General features: G+C 44.3%; 1 protein-coding gene across 1 annotated transcript in view; it reads left to right on the top strand.

Moving 5' to 3' along the window:
* Positions 1-19291, top strand: part of PLA2G15 (phospholipase A2 group XV) — a 196293-nt gene that overhangs the window by 158450 nt on the left and 18552 nt on the right. The window contains exon 5 of the mRNA XM_069217260.1: positions 18134-18358. Within this exon, the coding sequence (XP_069073361.1) occupies positions 18134-18358 (225 nt within the window). The remainder of the gene's footprint in view (positions 1-18133; positions 18359-19291) is intronic.

Below are 19291 nucleotides of genomic sequence, written 5' to 3'. Positions count from 1 at the left end.
AAGTGTTGCTGCAAACAAACCTGCAGTTCCTACCAAAGGCAGCATCGCTTTCTCAGGTCAGTCAAAGAATTGAACTGCTGGCCTTCTTAAGGAACCTAAGACACAGGTAGAGAGGGCTCCTCATACCATGGGTGTGCGATGAGCACTAATATACTACCTACAGGAGACAAAAGCAATTCAGAAGGGAAACAGCTATTTGTCTCCTTTGACAGGGCAAGCAGAGGTACACCAGTAACCAATGATATGACTGCACAATGGATAGTGGAAACTATCCAAACATGCATAGCAAAAGCAAGGAAGACTTTGCTGATTGGCCTGAAATTGCTTGAACACATCACATTGGTCCTGAAATCCCTCAATTGGCTGTCAGTTAAAGCAAAATCAATCTTTGAAACAAGTTGCTTTGTATCCATTGCTGTGCACCAGTCTGCATTTGGTCATTACCAACCAACCAGAAGCCTCAGGCTTGCCAGCTGGTGAATGCTGACATTCTGACCAGTCAGGTGCAAGAGAAACAGTGGGTGACCTATCCACAACTAGGTTTCTTCCTTGAGGAATTCACAACCTCTTTAAAGTTACTAGATGGTGATTACTTCAAATTAAGAAGATCCTTAAAGACTCAACTCTTCACCCTGACATTTGGATAACTGTTGCCCTTGGTTGGTTTGTCACAAGTAGTTCTAGAAAATGTACTATATTGCTACTATCCACTCCTCTTTATGTTTACCCACAAACCTAATGAACTCTGTGTACTTAATACGGTGTATCCATTGCTCTACTAAAAACTGATACACTAAACTAGAGTATGAATGGGTAAGTTGTTAAACCCATCAATCAGTCAGACTGGGAGGTAGTTTATATGAAAACTTTGGTTCATAGCTGGTATGGCTTTAGATACACATGCAGTGCATACTCCTGCCATTTAGTGTTCAGCCTGGGTGTTTGCAAGTTGTTTATCTTTGAAGACCTTTGAGTCCGAAGACCAGTTGTGACTTTTCCCTTAGTACAGAATGCACCAGCATACAGGCGCTACCGCCAATTATTTCTTCTGCCATCGGGCATAAGATCAAGTTATGGAATGTACTCCATTCTATTTCAGTCCCTAGTTCGATGCAAAACACCCCTGGGCGACCGACCCGAGGTCTGTAACCTCTGCCTAACTCCTGAGCATGCAAATACCTCCTTTGGAACATGCCTTGCCTTCTGCTGCAGAAACGCACTTAGATTTTGGAGGGAGACAAGGTGAATGTATCACATGATGCAGCGCCAAGAGTTATCGACAACACCCAACATTTTCAGCACTGAGGATATCCCTGGCACCAAGGAGGAAGTGGTCTGTCTTTCTCTCATTGCCAGATTCAAAATGAACCAGAGGCCCTGCTGTCTGAGACCTTTGAGGCTGAGGTAGAGTTCCTTGAACCAGTACCACAGCACAAGCCAGTCCTGGGGCAGAAGCGGGGTTTACATAACATACATCTGCTGTGCCTCAAGGTCAGTCTTGAGCCTCTAACCTGCCATCCGCTATGGGAGAGTCTCATTCCCATAGGAGTCTGGTCCAGAGATGATCCTAAACCTTTGGGTCCCACACCTCCAGCTAGCTCACACCAGACTGCAAAGGTGGGTTCTGCACCAAACAAGCCTCATCCTACTGCATCCATCCACATCCTGCTCAGTCACCTACTTTACGCATAGACTATGAAAAACCTCACTCATATTCGAGCTGCCACTGGTTCGGTCCCAAGCAGTCGACAAAGCCTACTCTGAGCCAAAGTTGATGCCAGAGGTGCACCAACAAGTAACTGAAGTCTGCACTGAAGCCCCCTCAGAAACTGAAGTCGGACACCTCAGAGGGCTCAATTTTTTAAAACCTGGCAGGTGTCCTATTCACCTGTACCCGAGCAACATTCTGGCTAGAACTCTGGCTTCAAGACTCATTCCCATTCCCAAAAAGAGATGCCACACCTTCAAGGAAGAATCTCAGTTCCCTCCTCATGCACTAAGAGGGCCTAAAAAGGTTAGACATGCGGCTACTAGCCCTACATTCTTTCCACCACTGTCCTCCACACCACTTCCTTTACTTCTACACCCTACTTCACCTTTTGCATAGGATTCTGAATCTGACCCAAGTAGGCCCTAATTTATATGGGACACCTATTAGGACCCCTTTAGGTTCAAATCGTTTTATTAGCAATATTATCATCACATGACAAGTAGAGTAAAACAACCAAAAAGTCAGTGCAGCTCCTATGGGACTCCTTAACTCATACAACTGTGAAATAGCACCCCCCCCCCAACCCCCGGAGTATGCATAACAGGAATTACACCAGGTAAGGTACAACAAGGCTTCAGCAGTCGTCCCTTGGGCATCCCCTGTGGTCTACAGGGGATGTCTACAGCTGTCAGTCGTAAGAGTCTCAAATATTTGGGCAGGTCAGTTCTCGTAACTCCCTGGAGAGTAAAGTATGAGCGTTGGAGCTTCCTAAAGGAATCTCCTTGAGCAGTGAGGGCCAAGGTGAGTTTTTCTATCCCCAGCACGTGCCAAAACCTGTGAAGCCACCCAAGATGTGTTGAAATTGTCAGCTCCCAGTGTGTGAGGGTGTTTTGAAGGGCCTGCTCCTAACGCCAAGCCGATCTATCGCCCTGTGTGATTTGAGCCAGGAAAAAAGTGGATTGGGGGGAGTCCCAGAACGGCATACACTGGGAACCGCAGTAGCTGAATGCCGAGATGGGTGCCAATATCTTTTAGGATTCCCTCCTAGTATTGGGTGAGCTTAGGACATTCCAAAAGCAGGTGTACCAATGTCCTGGGGACCCACATTGCCTCCAACAATCAGCGTTACAAAGGGAATTACCCTTGTGCAAAAATACTGGGGTAAGGTACCAATATGTGCCAATTTCTGTGGCCATTTCAATGCTGAACATATTACGTTCCGTGTGATGTGCCTGGTAATACACCTCCTCCCACTCCTTAGCTGTGAGCTTCCTCCCCAATTCCAATTCCTAATGTGTTTGGCCTGGCAACTTAGACACTGGGGGTGTTCTAAGATGCTGTACAATTGGGTGATAAGATGTTTGTTGATAGTCTTCGTGAGCAGACATTTTTCAAAATCTGTGAGGGGCTCTGGGGCACATCCCTGGGTGCATCACACAGTGCCAAATTTGCATTTATTGCATCTTCTCCGATTCCTGGAATACATAGTCATTCTGCAGTCTCTCGAAAGAAAGCTGGCCCTCTTCATCAAAAAAGTGTTCGTCAGAGCAACGTCCCGGCGCAAAAGCTGCGTTGCCCACTATGGGAGTCAGCGGAAGGGAAATGTGGAGAGGCCCATAAGCTGTTCAGTCCAGTCCCATACTTTCATGACTGTGTTATTGACCAATGAGGAAAAAAGACCCTCTTAGCCTCTGCAGGCGAATCAGGAATGGAATCTTCCAGAGGGAAGTACCAGGGATTGCTCAGTCCATAAACAGCCAATGTTTTTCGGATTGCTTCCTGGGCTACTCCACGAGGCAGCTGAGTTGGGCAGCTTGGTGATATTGTAGAATGATGGGAATTTCCAGACCTCCTTTCATTGGTAGCTGATAACTCCAATGCCCAACACAAAGTGGTTTATCTTGCTCTGCAACGCTCGGAGCATCCAGGAGGGTGCGGGGAGGGGTTTGATCGGTAGGGCCTGGAAGAGGAATAGGATTTTTGGGAGCACAGTCATCTTTATTGCTGCTATCCGCCCAGCCAAGAGAGGGGGTAAAGTTTCCATTGTGCCAAGTCTCTCTTGACATGCTGGAGAAGAGTTTGATAGTTTAGGACCATATCTCTCGGCTAGTTGGGGCAAGTTGTATGTCCAAGTATAGGATAGAGATTGGTTGCCACTGCATCAAATAATGGCGTGCAAGGAGTGTCACCTTCTCTGGAGGGACCGAAAGGTTAAGGGCCTGGGTGTTCTGATTATGTTTCCGAAAGCCTGCCGCCCTGCCAAAGACATTAGTGTCATCTACAAAAGGGGGAAGGGCTAGTTGAGGGTTATCTAATGCGACAATTACATTGTTGGGGTAGAGTGCAAGGGTATGCATCTTCCTGCCAAAAATGAAGCCTGTAATGCAAGGGGTTGCCCAGCAACTGCTGAGCAAAGTGCTCCATATAGAGGGCGAACAGCAGGGGTGAGAGCGTGCACCCCTGCAGATAGGAAATGGAGACAAAATCAGCCATTGACCTGTACGATTGCTCTCGGTTTTCTGTGGTTGCTAAAACATCCTGGCTGAAAATCTGGGCCCAAAGCCAAAGTGTTCCAGTGTAGGTTTCAAATACAGCCGGTGCACCTGGTCAAACTCCTTCTCCGCGTTAATGGCCAGGAGCCTAATTTCATGTTTGGAATGTTTGGCTTTATCAAGCAAGTGTAGGATTCTCTTGGTGTTATCACTATATTGTCTGTGTGGGATAAATCCCGACAATTCGGAGTCAGTTAGCTGCAGAAGCGAGGTGCGCTGGAGCGTTTGTGTATCTTTTCCAGGTCCAGCACTTGCAAGTGCAACTGTTCCCTATTTTCCAGTCAGTTTATCGGCCGCGGAGACCTCTATCAGCTCACCTCGATTCACTGTTTTTTGAGCCTTCCATGGAAGGGAGATGAGAGTGTCTGCTGTGCCATTAAGGTCTAGGTAGTTTATGATGGCTTGAGTGGCCTGTTCCACTACCTTAGGCCTCTGGAGGAGGATTTCTCTAATTCTCCATGGCCGGGACCTCATGTGTAAGGGCAGAAAATGTAGTACAAGAGAAACTGTGGCATGGTCCAGGAAGGAGCGAGACGCTATCTCTGTCTGTTAGCAAAGTTGAGCGTATGTCTTGTGGATGTGGAAACAAAATGTGTAGTCCTGGGTCATAGGGTAACGTTCACGTCAATGGTCTCAGAGCCCCAGTCCCGTACCCTCTGGACCCTTCCGGAGATATAGCCCCAGTCCCCCCATATCGAAGCACTGACCTGGCTAGTTCATTCTGGAACACTAGGTTCAAATCTCCACGTAGTAGCACATTCCTGTCTTGGTTAGACATAACTTCCACCATCGCGCGTTGAAGTAATTTTTCTTCGTCATATACAGGGAACCAACTATAAAAGGGTGATCCCCTATGTGTACACTGTGTGCCAATAAGTCCTTTGATCTCTTCCAGTGTGTCACCCACCTCCCCTCAAAAGGAGTGAAAAACTAGAAGAGTCCCTGCCGCAGTTGTAGTGTCTGCAGATCAGAAGAACTGGTGTGGGAAGGCCTGGGATCAAAATCTGTGGCAGTCCCCAGGGAACAGATATGTCTCCATCTATAAAAGGTGTCAGCTACTGTTTGCTCTAGATAGGATAGGGTAGCACAACGCTTGATCAGGTAGTTAAGACCCTTTAGGTTGAGGGTGATGACATTTAACTTATTGTGTGTTGAAAGAGGTCAGTCATGGTACTTAAGTAGTGTGCCCGAAAAGTCTACCTATGTGTGCCCAAGAGTGGTAGGACTGTACGGTGTTCATGTTTCGAAAACTACCTGGCATAATGTGTGCCCACAAAAACTGAGTGAACTCCCCACAACAATCAACAAACCGAAATTAACCATAACAAAGATGAAAAGCTGGGAATGCTCAGTTATGTCCCACAAGGTAAACTAGTAGAGTGATCGGAGGCTTTACACAGTCCTCATTAACCAGCCCTATCTCCCCTGCTCCACCACCCCCAGCTACCCAGACCTCACGTACCGTCCCGGAGCCTCAGTTGTGGTCAGTCAGAATCTTGCCAGTTAGCGACTCCAGCACTGCCTGGCGTTCAAGTGCTATAATCTCAGGATCAGGTCGGTGGTTGCCCATGCTCTTCCTAGAGAGAGACAAAAAGTCTTACTGTGCCCCTAAAGTGCAAGCTGGTGTGGGTGCCAGGAACCACTATTAGGCTGCACAGGTCAGGCACAGCAGGCCAGCTGGGACTCCGGAAACAACACACAGGCACACGGGGCCAGAGTCAGGCAGCACCAAGTCATAGCAGTTTTAGCCAGGGGGGAAGTGCCCACAGCTGTGGAATCCCTTGCTGGGTCTGGGGGTCCCATTGTTAAGGTGCCCTGTGGCGCTGGGGCCCGCCGCACATGGAGGCCAAGTGTGTGGCCTTCCTCAGCTGATGCACTCCTGAGGAGACAACCACTTTGAATGTAATGCACTCGGCCAAGGCAGAGTGGACCAAGCTTCCAACGAGTACCAGGAAACTCCAGGTCTTTGGTGTGCCATCCAGTCCGGAGCTTCAGGTCACAGGCCACCTCACTCATCTACCTAATGCCACCATCTTAGGCCCTGCAGGTCAGCCATCTCACAGGCCAGCAGCCGCATACGGCCCCTGTAGGCCTCGAGAGATGATCCCTCGGAGGGTTATGTAGTGGACCCACAGGGTGATCCTAACCTTGAACCATATCCTACTAAACTGTCCACAACAGATGATACTACTTCATACAACACAGTAATACAGTGGGCTGCCGAACACCACCCATCTCTGTCCTATGGTGGATGAGAAGGACTTCCTTGTGGATTTTTTTTTTTCTAAGACAGCTCAGTCTTTTGGCTATCTTCCCTTGCTTAAGGTGATGTTAAATTCCACCACTGACATCTTTAATGGACCAACTTAAGGCCAGGGTGGTGACTCCCTGAATAGAAATTAAATAATATGTCTTCCCCAGATGTTCTGTTTGCAGACATATCTCAGATTCCCAGCATTTGCACACTGTCTTTAAAAGGTCTTCTGCATAGGCTACAGGGAATACTCCTCACTCTGACGAGTCCAAAAAGATAAGTGGTGCAGAGAAATGGGTAGCACTTGGGGCAGCGGCACATTGACAACTTGCTATGTCTGTGGGCCTCCTCTCCAGTTTCCAGGTTCACCATTAAGGAGAGAAAGACCTGGTTGCCGAGTGCTAGACAATAGCCAGTTCTAATATTTGATGTGCCCTTGATGTGATCAGTGGATCCTCTCCAATATTTGGGAAGGGTGCTACCTCAAATGTCATGTATTCGCTCCTAAGAATCTCACCACACAGTCTCGGTTCATACCACCTTCTGGAGCACGAGCTGCAGGCACACCTAGCAAAGGGCACCATAGAGCTGGTACCTCTACGCCAATGCAGGACAGGGGTGTACTCCAGGCATTTTCGCAACCCTAGAAAAGATGGTCCATTCAGACCAATCCTCGACCTCCGACTATTGAACTGATCCATCTCCTCAGAACACTTTGACTGCTCCACTTTACAAGAGGTCATCCCTTTGCTACTCCACGTCACTTTCCTATCGGTGTTGGATCTGGAAGGTGCGCACTTTCACATCCCTATAGACTGGACGCATCACCATTACCTTCATTTTGCAGTAAATGGAAAACATTTCAAGTATTGCCCTTCAGTGTTACTACGACTCCAAGGGTGCTTACGAAGTGACTGACGGTCGTAGCAGTCTATCTGCATGGAAATTACATTCATGTGTTTCCATATCTAGACAATTGGCTGATAAACAGTAGCTGCGACCAACAGTCCCTACCACACACTCGGCTACCAGTCTCTACTTCACAGTCTAGGCTTCACCGTCAGTGTGATAAAGTTTCATCTTCAACCCTTTCTCTGTTCCATTCTAAAGGGGTTAACAGGCAAGGCATACCCCAGCCAACAAAGAGGCTGAATGCAGTCCAATAGCTGCTGTCTGGTTTTTAGACAGTGTTTTATCACTGTCCACACTATAATGAAACTGTTGGGAATGATGACTTCGTACATAACAATTGTCCCACGTGCCAGGTTATACATGTGCCCATTTCAAGAGTGAATCTCACATTAGTGGGCACAAGTAAAACAACATTGGTAAGATCTAGTGTTGTTAACCCCTTAGCTGCTGGGCCGTTTTTTGGCTATTTGGGGTAGTTCGCGCTAAAGCCTTCTTAACTTTTGTCCACATAAGCTATCCCTGCCAAATTTGCGTCCTTTTTTCCAACATCCTAGAGATTCTAAAGCTACCCAGAGTTTGTGGGTTCTCCTGGAGGAGGCCAAGAAATTAGCCAAAATACAGCTAAATGTTTTTTCAGACAAATGGAAAAAAGGGCTGCTGAAGAACGCATGTGTTTGTTTTCCCCTGAAAATGGCATCAACAAAGGGTTTGTGGTGCTTAAATCACCAGCTTTCAGAAACAGGCAGATTTGAATCAGAAAACTACATTTTCAACATCGTTTTGGCATTTTATTTGGACATACCCCATTTTTACTATTTTTTGTGCTTTCAGCCTCCTTCCTGTTAGTGACAGAAATAGGTGTGAAACCAATGCTGGATCCCGGATAGCTAAACATTTCTGAAAAGTAGACAAAATTCTCAATTCAGCAAGGGGTTATTTGTGTAGATCCTTCGAGGATTTCCTACAGAAAGTAACAGCTAAAATAAAAAATATATTGAAATTGAGGTGAAAGAAAGACCCGTTCCTGGACACGTTTTCTTCTATAACTTTTCCAAGCTATGGCAGATTTTTGAAAGCAATATACTGTTACCTCTGCTGGACTATTCTGGTTGTGGGGATATATAGTGCTTGTAGGTTCATCAAGAACCCTAGGTACCCAGAGCCAGTAAATGAGCTGCACCTTGCAATGGGCTGTCATTGTATACCTGGTGTACAGCAATTCATTTGCTGAAATATAAAGAGTGAAAAATAGGTATCAAGGATACCTTTGTATTTCCAAAATGGGCACACGATAAGGTGTTGAGAAGCAGTGGTTATTTGCACATCTCTGAATTCTGGGGTCCCCATACTAGCATGTGAATTACAGGGCAAATAGACATGTTTGTTACACACTGTCTTACATTTGGAAGGAAAAAATGTAGAGAAAGACCAGGGTAATAACACTTGTTGTGCTATTCTGTGTTCCCCCAAGTCTCCCGATTAAAAATGGTACCTCCCTTGTGTGGGTAGGTCTACTGCCCGTGACAGGAAAAGCAACATGAACACATCACACTTTTACAGTGAAATCGGACGTGTTTTTTGGAAATGACCTAGCTGTGATCTTTGGCCTCTAACTCAGCCGGCACCTAGGGAAACCTACCAAACCTGTGCATATTTTTAAACTAGACATCTAGGGGAATTCAGAATGGGGTGACTTGTGAAGCTCTTACCAGGTTCTATCACCCAAAATCGTTTGCAAACCTCAATTTGTCAAAAAACACTTTTTCCTCACATTTCGGTGATGGAAAGTTCTGGAATCTGAGAGGAGCCACAAATTTCCTTCCATCCAGCATTCCCCCAAGCCTCCCGATAAAATATTGTACCTAATTTGTGTTGGTAGGCCTAGTGCCCACAACTGGAAGCGCCCCAAAACGCAACATGGAGACATCACATGTTTACATGAAAACTGACGTTTCTTTGGGGAAAGTGCCCAGCTGTGGATTTTATTCTCTAGCTCAGCCGGTACCTAGGAAAACCTACCAAACCTGTGTATTTTTTTTAAAACTAGACACAGAGGGGAACCCAGGATGGGGTATCTTGTAGCGTTCTCACCAGGTTCTGTTACCCAGAATCCTTTGCAAACTTCAATATTTGGCAAAAAAAAAATATTTTTTCCTCACATTCCGGTGATAGAAAGTTCTGGAATCTGAGAGGAGCCACAAATTTCCTTCTACCCAGCATTTCCCCAAGTCTCCCGATAAAAATGGTACCTCACTTGTGTGGGTAGGCTTAGTGCCCATGTCAGGAATAGGGTAACTGTTGACCCTGGGGTGATCCATTCCTGATGCCCGCACTAGGTACAGGCACTCAAGTGGGGTAGCGTTTTTATCAGGACAGGTGGGGGAAACATTGGGTGGTAGGAATTTTGTGGATCCCAGCATATTCCTGTAGTTTGTGTGACAGAAATGCAAGAAAAAATAGTTTTTATTCAAAATTTCAGCCTTGCAGGGTATTCTGGGTAAGAAAACTTCGGGGAATCCACACAAGTCACACCTCTGTGGACCCCCCCGGATGTCTAGTTTCCAGAAATGTCTGGGTTTGGTAGCTTTCCTTATATGGCTGCAAAGCCCAGGACCAAAAACTCAGGTGCCTGTCTTACAAAACCAGGTTGTTTTGTGATAGATAATTTTATGTCGTCCCAATACGATTTGATCGGTGGAATTTGGGGCTGAACTAAATTGGTGCATGTACCTGCTCTCTCGGTTGGGCTAACCCGCTATTGTCCCGCTGCACAGACTGTGCTTAGGAAGGCACAGCATGACTGTCCTCATCACCTCCCTTATATTATCTGGAAGAGGAGCTATCGAATGGTACTCCTCTGACTGAAAAATCCCTCCCAGAGTCTGCACCATTGTCCTATCCCTCAGATGCTTTCTCAGTATCTGCTGTCTCAATCTCTGATCCTACGTCAGAGCTGTCCTCTATAACCCGAGTTAGGGCTTGAGCAGCAGTCATCCAACGAGATGCCATCTCTGCTACTGGCTGAACTGTTGCTCTAAAACACTAGCCTACGTAGACAGTCACAAAATTGCTGGTGGGAGTGTGTGTGATACCTACAACAGTAGAGGTCACCTTACCTTTGCTTCTTCCCTCAATCAGCATGTTCCCTCAAGACACACAAAAAACAAAAAAGACACACTATTACTTCACCTTGTCACATACCAATCGCCATCTTTAGCGTGTCTGGCGCCTAGTCCATCAATCATTATTGGTTCTCCCACTCCCATTACCCCCTCCTCTGATTCCCTCACTACCTCCCAGCAGAAGTGCATTTCATCTCTCCATTGCCCCCCTCGCACATACATTTAATTTGTATTATAGTGCCGGTAATGGCTGGCTTTACTAATCCACTCAGCTATTTACATACAATACAGTTTTGATCCTTGCAGTAGGCATATAAACCTTTTGCGCTACTTTATGACTTTATGGCATCAAAACTACCACTAGACAAAAGTCAGATCCTTTTCTAGCAGAAACATAATCACAAGAGTTACTTAACTTTTTTTATTGCTGCCTAAAAGCTACAGTTAAAACACATCAGTTGAACTATGTGCATTGCTTTGAAGACGCAAGCTGCAACTGAAAGAGAACTGGTGGTGAATAAAAATATATGTTCAATGGCATGTGTAGCTGCATATACACATGCTATTTATTGCTTCCGCCATCTAGTTTTGGGCTTGGAGTGTTACAAGTTGTTTTTCTTTGAATAAGTCTTTTTGGAGTCACGGGATCGAGTGACTCCTCCTCTCGGTCATACTGCGCATGGGCATTGACTCCTTTGTTAGATTGTTTTCTTTCCGCTGTCTGGTTCAGACGTGTTTCCTCTCGCTCCGAGATTTTCGATTCAGAAATTTTAGATAACTTTCTTTGACCGTCTGTATTGTTTTGATCGCGTTTCCATCTATAGTCGAGCCGATAGTACCGCCGAAAACCAGATTTTGCCCTTTTGGGCATGAGCGCCCAACTCTGGCCTGTTCGGGCCTACCACGCTGAAGCCTGATGGATCGGACTCCATTCCGATTCTGTCCTCGATGCCACACAAAATTTCCATACGCAGACCAACACCTGGTATGTAATCTGTGTCTCTCTCCCGATCACCGAGAAGAAGATTGTGAGGCCTGTTGATCGTTCCGATCCAAGACACTGCGTGACTAGAGAACCAGGAGACTGGAAATGGCGTAGAAGAGTACAGAATATATCGACACCGTTGAGGAAGAACAGACGCAGACTGCAGCTTCCATTCAGGACACCAACTCCGAAGAAGACTCGGAGGAAGATAGCCAACTCATCACGGCGGGTCAGCACGTGAGTACAACTGCCCCTACGCCCACTCCTAAAAAATCATCGAAGGCCTTGGGTGCACTACTACAGAGAGCCATGGTTCGACCCAAAAGAAAATACTCATGACCGACCTTCGGGTTCGGCACCGAAAAAGGCCACAATAACTTCGATACTGAAGTCGAGCAAATCCACCAAAAGCTCAACATCTGAGTGGGGCAGCATCCACACTCTTCGGAGTCGAAACCTCGACATCCTGCTTTGGAGCCAAAACAGGCTGTATTTTTCAGGCCCGAAAAAAATGCTAACTTCGGAGCCGAAAAAGTATTCTTACACAGAAGAACAAGGACTTTCGAGACGATTAAAGCAGAGCTCCAAACCATAGGATGAACAGTCCTCTAAATCACCAAAACCATCAGAATACATTTCTGAGGACACTGACATTCAACCTGTTTTGGAAATCATGGATGAAAGACAGTCAAGGATCTATATCCATAAAGAGACTGGGAGGATCATTGCTGCACCTCCTCCACAAACAAAAAGAAAGTTGGCTTTTCAGGAACATCTCGATATTGCTCCACCACCAGCAAAGATTTTTAAAAGGAAGGAGAAGCCATTACAGTTGCATACTTCTCCCCCACATTCACCACAACTTTCTTTTTCACCACCACCTGTTAACCCACCACTGCCTTCACCAACTCACTCACACACTTATTCCCATGGTGGTACAATTGATCCTTGGGATCTGTATGATCCAGATCCCATACCAACTAATGACCCAGACCTATATCCTTCAAAACCTTCACCACCAGAAGATATAACTGCATATACACGTCATCTCTAGGTCCGTTGCGTACCATTGGTTACTCATGCATAGAGAGCCTTTAGAAGAAGATTTCCTTTTTAATATGGTATCCTCCATGCACTAACGTTACCAGTGTCTACCAGTGCTACCTGGCATGATCAAGCATGCTGACAAAATATTTAAGGAACCTGTGAAAGCTAGGGTTTTAACACCACGCATAGATAAGAAATAGAAGTCTGCATCTACAGAACCTGCTTACATTACACATCAGGTACCTCCAGACTCAGTGGTTGTCAGTGCTGCCAGAAAAAGGGCCAATAGTCAATCGTCGGAGGAAACTGACTAGGAAAGCAGGAAGTTTGATGCTGCTGGCAAGAGGGTAGCTACACAGGCAGATAACCAATGGCACATTGCCAATTCTCAAGCCTTGCTAGCAAGGTATAATAGAGCACACTGGGACGAGATGCAGGAACTATTACAACTCCTGCCAAAAGAACATCAGAAGAGGGCTCAACAAATTGTTGAAGAAGGTCAGGCAATAAGTAATAACCAAATAAGGTCAGCTCTTGATGCTGCAGATACAGCTGCTAGAAGTGTAAATACTGCTGTAACCGTACGCAGACATGCATGGTTACGTTTTTCTGGATTCAGACCAGAAATACAGCAGGCAGTACTTAAATATGCCTTTCAGCAAGAAACACCTGTTTGATCCTGAGGTGGATACTACAATAGAGAAACTCAGGAAAGATTCAGACACTGCTAAAGCAATGGGAGCCCTACACACAACATCTTACAGAGGCTCCTTTCATAAGCAGCAATTTAGAGAAGGATTCAAGCCTCAATCTACAGAGGCTTCTACCTCCCAACCTAAACAAGGTCAACAACAACAGTACCAGAGAAGGGGATTTAGAGGCTCTTATAGAGGCCAACACTTCACAGCTAGGGGCAAATTCCAGGCCTCAAAAAATGTCACTATCCTATCTAAACAGTGACTTTAAAAGCATGCCACAACCCCACACATGTCCTGTGGGGGGCTGACTGCAGCAATTCCACTCCCAATGGCAAAATATCAACACAGACCAATGGGTACTTTCAATTATTCGCAACGGTTATTACTTAGAATTGATTTCTACCCCTCCAAGTATTCCTCCTCGTTATCACAGGCTGTCCCCAGAAAACAACGTTCTGTTACAAGAAGTACAATCGCTACTACTAAAAGAGGCAATTGAATTAGTTCCAAAATCTCAACACGGAACAGGGGCATACTCACTATACTTCCTCATTCCCAAAAAGGATGGCACTCTCAGACCCATCTTGATCTCAGACCACCAAATCTATATATCCTGTCAGAACACTTTCACATGGTAACTCTGCAGGACGTCATTCCACTACTACAAAAACAAAATGACATACCTGCATTAGATCCCAAAGATGCGTATTTATTTTCATATTCCCATCAATCCGACTAACGGAAAATACCTAAGGTTTGTGATAGCGGGAAAACACTACCAATTCAAAGTCCTGCCATTCAGCATAACAGCCCCAAGAGTATTCACAAAATGTCTAGCGGTAGTAGCAGCTTACCTAAGAAGACAACACATACATGTCGTTCCTTATCTAGACGATTGGCTAATAAACTCAAGCAATATTATACAATGTCAACAACACACTCAATGCACAATAGAAACGCTACATACATTAGGGTTCACTCTCAGTGACCAAAAATCACATCTTCAGCCAGCACATGTTCAACCTTACCTAGGTGCTAATCTCAATACACAAAAAGCATTAGCCTACCCAAATACACAAAGGATACAAGCTTTCCAAAATCTCATACCACAAATGCAGCCAAATCAACAATAAACGGTAAGATTTATTATGAAACTATTGGGAATGATGGCATCCTGCATAGCAATAGTACTGCATGCAAGTCTAAATATGAAAACACTACAACAGTGCCTCTCACAACAATGGTCTCAAGCACAGGGTCAGTTGCAAGATCTAGTGTAGACCGCCAAACGCACAAGTCCCTTCAATGGTGTAATATCAGCAATTCAATGAAGGGGTGGTCATTTCAGGACCCTATGCCTCAGACCACAATAACATCAGATGCATCAATGATAGGCTGGGGAGCCCATCCCAACAACCTTACCATACAAGGGGAATGTGATTCAAAACAGTTAAATTATCACATAAACCATTTAGAATTATTAGCTGTGTTCCTTGCCCTAAAAGCATTTCAACCACTTCTCAAACACAAGACTGTCTTGATAAAAACAGACAATATGACAACCATGTATTATCTAAAGAAACAAGGCGGGACACATTCATCTCAACTGTCCCTTCTAGCCCAAACAATATGGAAATGGGCAATTCACTATCACATTCTCTTACTAGCAGAATACATTTCAGGAATACACAATCAGCTAGCGGAGCTCCTAACCAGATCACACCAAGATATACACGAATGGGAGATTCGTTCTCAGGTACTTCAAAAGTACTTTTAAAAATGGGGGACACCAGAAATAGACCTATTCGCAACAAGCAAAAACGCGAAATGCCAAAACTTCGCATTCAGACACCAACACCTTCTGTCCAAGGGCAATGCTCTATGGATCAGCTGGTCAGGGATATTTGTTTACGCTTTACTCCCTCTCCCACTACTTCCATTTCTGGTCAACAAACTGTGTCAAACCTCTCTCGCCATGATACTCATAGCCCCCACATGGGCACGACAAGATTGATACACAACACTCCTAGACCTGTCAGTGTCTAACACAAAACAAAGGACAAATCAGACATCCCAATCCCAGTGTTCTCAACTTAGAGATTTGGCTCGTGAAGTCATAGAATTTGGATACTTGCAACTTCCATTAGAATGTATGAAAGTTCTCAAACAAGCACGCAAGCCTACAACTAGACAATGCTCTGCTACCAAGTGGAAACGATTTGTTTATTACTGTCAATCTAAAAATACTGACTCACAGCATCAATACAAGGTATTGTGTGCTACCTACTTTATTTACTACAGTCATATTTTGCTTTCTCATCTATTAATATTTATCTTACTGCCATATCAGCATACTTGCAGACTATACAACATACCTCTCTGTGTAGGGTTCCAGTTATCAAAGCCTTCATGGAAGGACTAATACATATAATCCCACAGAGAACACCACCAGTTCCTGCTTGGAATCTGAATATTGTACTCACAAGACTAATGGGCTCACCTTTTGAATCCATGCATTCGTGTGATTGCAGTAGCTCCCAGGGAAACCACACACACGTTAACAAGTGACCGGTGTGTGTGTGTGTGTGTGTGTGTGTGTATATATATATATATATAATCTATCTACATATCTTTATATAGATATATGTATATACATATATATATATTTTTTATTATTATTATTTTTTAACAACTGTATGGAGAATCTCATCTTTCAAACGTCGGGAAGGCCCGTTTGGGCCCTTCCTACTCCGGTGGGGAAAACACATAGTCACGTCAGCGTGCTGACTTCACAAAGGGGCAGGTGGGGGGAGGTGGGGTTTGGGACACAGAAGATCTTCAGTGTCTCCTGGGGTTTTTTTAATTAAAAAAAAACAAAGAATCCTCCAATGTGACCCATCAGAGGATTTTTTTAACCCTCTCCCTGGTGTCAGCCACTGGTCGTAACTAGCACCAGGGAGGGACTGGCAGACGCCTGCACTGAAGAAGTTAACAACCGGGGCAAAGCCTCCTCTGTCCTCGGCAGGCCCTTCCTAGACTCCCTTGTGCAGCTGAGCATCACCAGTGATGCGTCCCCCGGGCCGTGGGGAGCTCAACCGACCAAATGGCAATTCAATGCTCTTGGGCTCATCAGCACCAGGACTGTCACATCAACTACCTGAAGCTTTTAGCCATCAGGCTAGCCCTCTCAGCCTCTTTCTCACTCTTCTTGGGGAAACACTAATTGTAAAACCAGACAATATGATAGTCATGTTATACATCCAGAAACTAGTTGGTGTACTCTCAACCGGTACAAGAGGTCTGGCATTATTTAATGCCAATAAAATATATAAAAATAATATATATTATTTAATTATAAAATGTTACAATATTTTTAAATTCAAAGTAAATTATTTAATATTTTATAATCACATTATTAAAATGAACTATTTTGATATTTTTTTTACATGAATTTATTTTTATTTTTAAATGTAACTATTTTGAATTATTTAACGTTTCCTATGGAGTTCCCAACTCAAATATTTTTCACGGGATGGTGTTGCAGTACATGTGGCAGGCCATGTGGAGCGGTGGGCTTACTACAAAAGGGTAAGTCAGTACTAAAATGCAGTTTGTGACTATCCAAAAGAAGTAATCTTACTCAAAATTGTAAACTTATACAAAAGTGAAGTATGTGGATCGAGCGCTAGTTGTGGATTTGCATACAGGGCAACTCTTAATTGGGTGGGAGGTGTCCCCAGACCCCACTCCTCTGTCCTCATGGGTATACCATCCAACTTGTAGTCTGCCCCACAGCAGTTTCTACAAGATCTGGGAACAGGTCAGTTTGTCAATTTTGAAAACAAAGGCCATTTATTGACGGTCCTTTCTCCCCCCAACAATAATTTTCTAACTACTGTTAGCCTAGTATGACGCACCAGGTTTATCAAGAGATACTGAAGTTGTCTTGCAAAGAGTAGGACTGTATATCCTTTAAGTGGAGTTTGAGTCAATTGAGGTGGAATGGCATTCGTGTTTTTACACACTTGAGACAGAGGCACAGGCGACAACTCTGACTCAGGTGGGCCAGGTATAATTTTTGAACGACCATTCAAGGTTTTTGCATCCTTTCTTACTAGGAGACAGGTGCACTGTTGGTCGGTAGGAAAATTTGTCGAAGCTGTTTGGAACATGCACATACGGTACGTAAAGTTGTATTGTAGAGCTGTTGTCACATCTTGTCTAAGCTATAAAAAAAATTAGAAAACGGACGATGAGTTTTTGTGTTTAACCAAAGCTTTATGTAAAGAAGCTGTGTTTAAGAGACCATATTAAGATTGCTTTCCTGCAGGTCCGCATTGCCCATTAGGGCAGTCAGCCGATGCACGAGACGCTGGTCTAATAAATCACTGCGTGGGCCGATTTGTTTTTGCCGTTTTTGGCCCTGTTTTATGGTCTGGTGGGCCAGTTTTTCCTTTTGAATTCCCTGAAATTACCACAAACATTGATTGTTTCAACTACATACAGTCAAGGTGTCAAGGTCTCCTTACAAGTTAAAGTTTTCTGTCCCTGTCTTGACCCATCCTCCGTGTAGGGATGAGTCTGTATGTAAAACCTGTCCAGAATCTGAGCTGTCCTTACAAGGTCCGAGGCAGATAACCACTGTTAGCTTTTTTATACCAATTCTTAGTCTTGTTAATATTGTATTTCTTCTTTAGAAAACATTATTTGAGTTTCTGTTTGATTTTATCCGTGCTAGCTACATTGCGACTTATTTATTTACATAGAATCAAGTAGGAACCTCATTTGTGCTGCTTGGCTTCATTTATTACCTTGGGCTCTACTACACACTGAGTGTTCTTTTCTTCTTCAGATGAGAATGGGGATTATTTTCTGGCATTGAAAAAGATGATTGAGTCGCTATATATGGAACACGGCAGTCCAGTGGTTCTTATTGCCCACAGCATGGGAAATATGTACACCCTCTACTTCCTTAACCAGCAGACAGCTAACTGGAAGAACAAGTACATCAAGTCGTATGTGGCTCTGGGAGCTCCCTGGGGCGGAGTGGCTAAAACCCTGCGAGTCCTTGCTTCAGGTAATGCGCTTGAGCTATGAGTGGCAGAAAGCACATTCTACTGCAGTGAGTACATAACTCCTAGCTATTGATACTATTTTCTCAAGCTTTAATCCTCGTATTCCAAAACTATGAGTACTGTGTGCTGCTACCATTGTTGATTGCTCACTAGATGTACAAGAGGTCCATCTGTGTGACTATTACTGGTGCCTCTCCACTGATGTGTTCAAATTCTGGAAAGTGGTTAAAACTGGTCATTTTTCTAAATAACTGTGCTCTTCAGATGTTATGCTCATACAAAACACACATGGGTGCCAAGATGCCAGAACACAGGGAAATTGCACCCCCTATCAAATATAACCCCTAACCATAGCTTATTTGACTGTCGAGGTTATTTACTTTGTAGTCGGTGAATGTTGCTTGATATTATTATTGCACCAAGTATGCACAATCTTTGCAACCATCTGTTCTATTGCAAGTATCTCTCTTCTGCCCCACAAGATCTGCAGTCGTGAATTATCCATAAAATGCAAGATGGACTACAGATTATAGGCACTCACCCTGTTAGTGTTCCTCATTAGAGTAGACTGGAACCTTAATAGGTGAGATGAACTGATACTGCACATGGTGCTGAAGCCTGGAAGGACTTGAGTGGAAATATTGAAGGCTGTAGGAGTAGTCTAAAGAAGTGATCTATTGGGTCAGGTGATGTTCTTCCATTTTTGTGTAACGTATTAAAGGCAGAGTTTAGAATTTTTATTGGCTTATGTGATATCAATTGAGTGACATTAACTTCTCTACATGTTTTTGTTAAGTCCCTTAATAGAAAAATGAGAGCAATGTTAGTGATTGCTGATTTTTGGTGGGGTGTGTGTGTGTGTATATATATATATGTATGTATATGTGTGTGTTTTTATATATATATATATATATATATATATATATATATATATA

The sequence above is a fragment of the Pleurodeles waltl genome, chromosome 12, assembly GCF_031143425.1.
Source record: "Pleurodeles waltl isolate 20211129_DDA chromosome 12, aPleWal1.hap1.20221129, whole genome shotgun sequence".
Taxonomy (NCBI): Eukaryota; Metazoa; Chordata; class Amphibia; order Caudata; family Salamandridae; genus Pleurodeles; species Pleurodeles waltl.
Note: the sequence above shows the minus strand (reverse complement) of the source record. Positions and strands in the feature narration are given on the sequence as shown.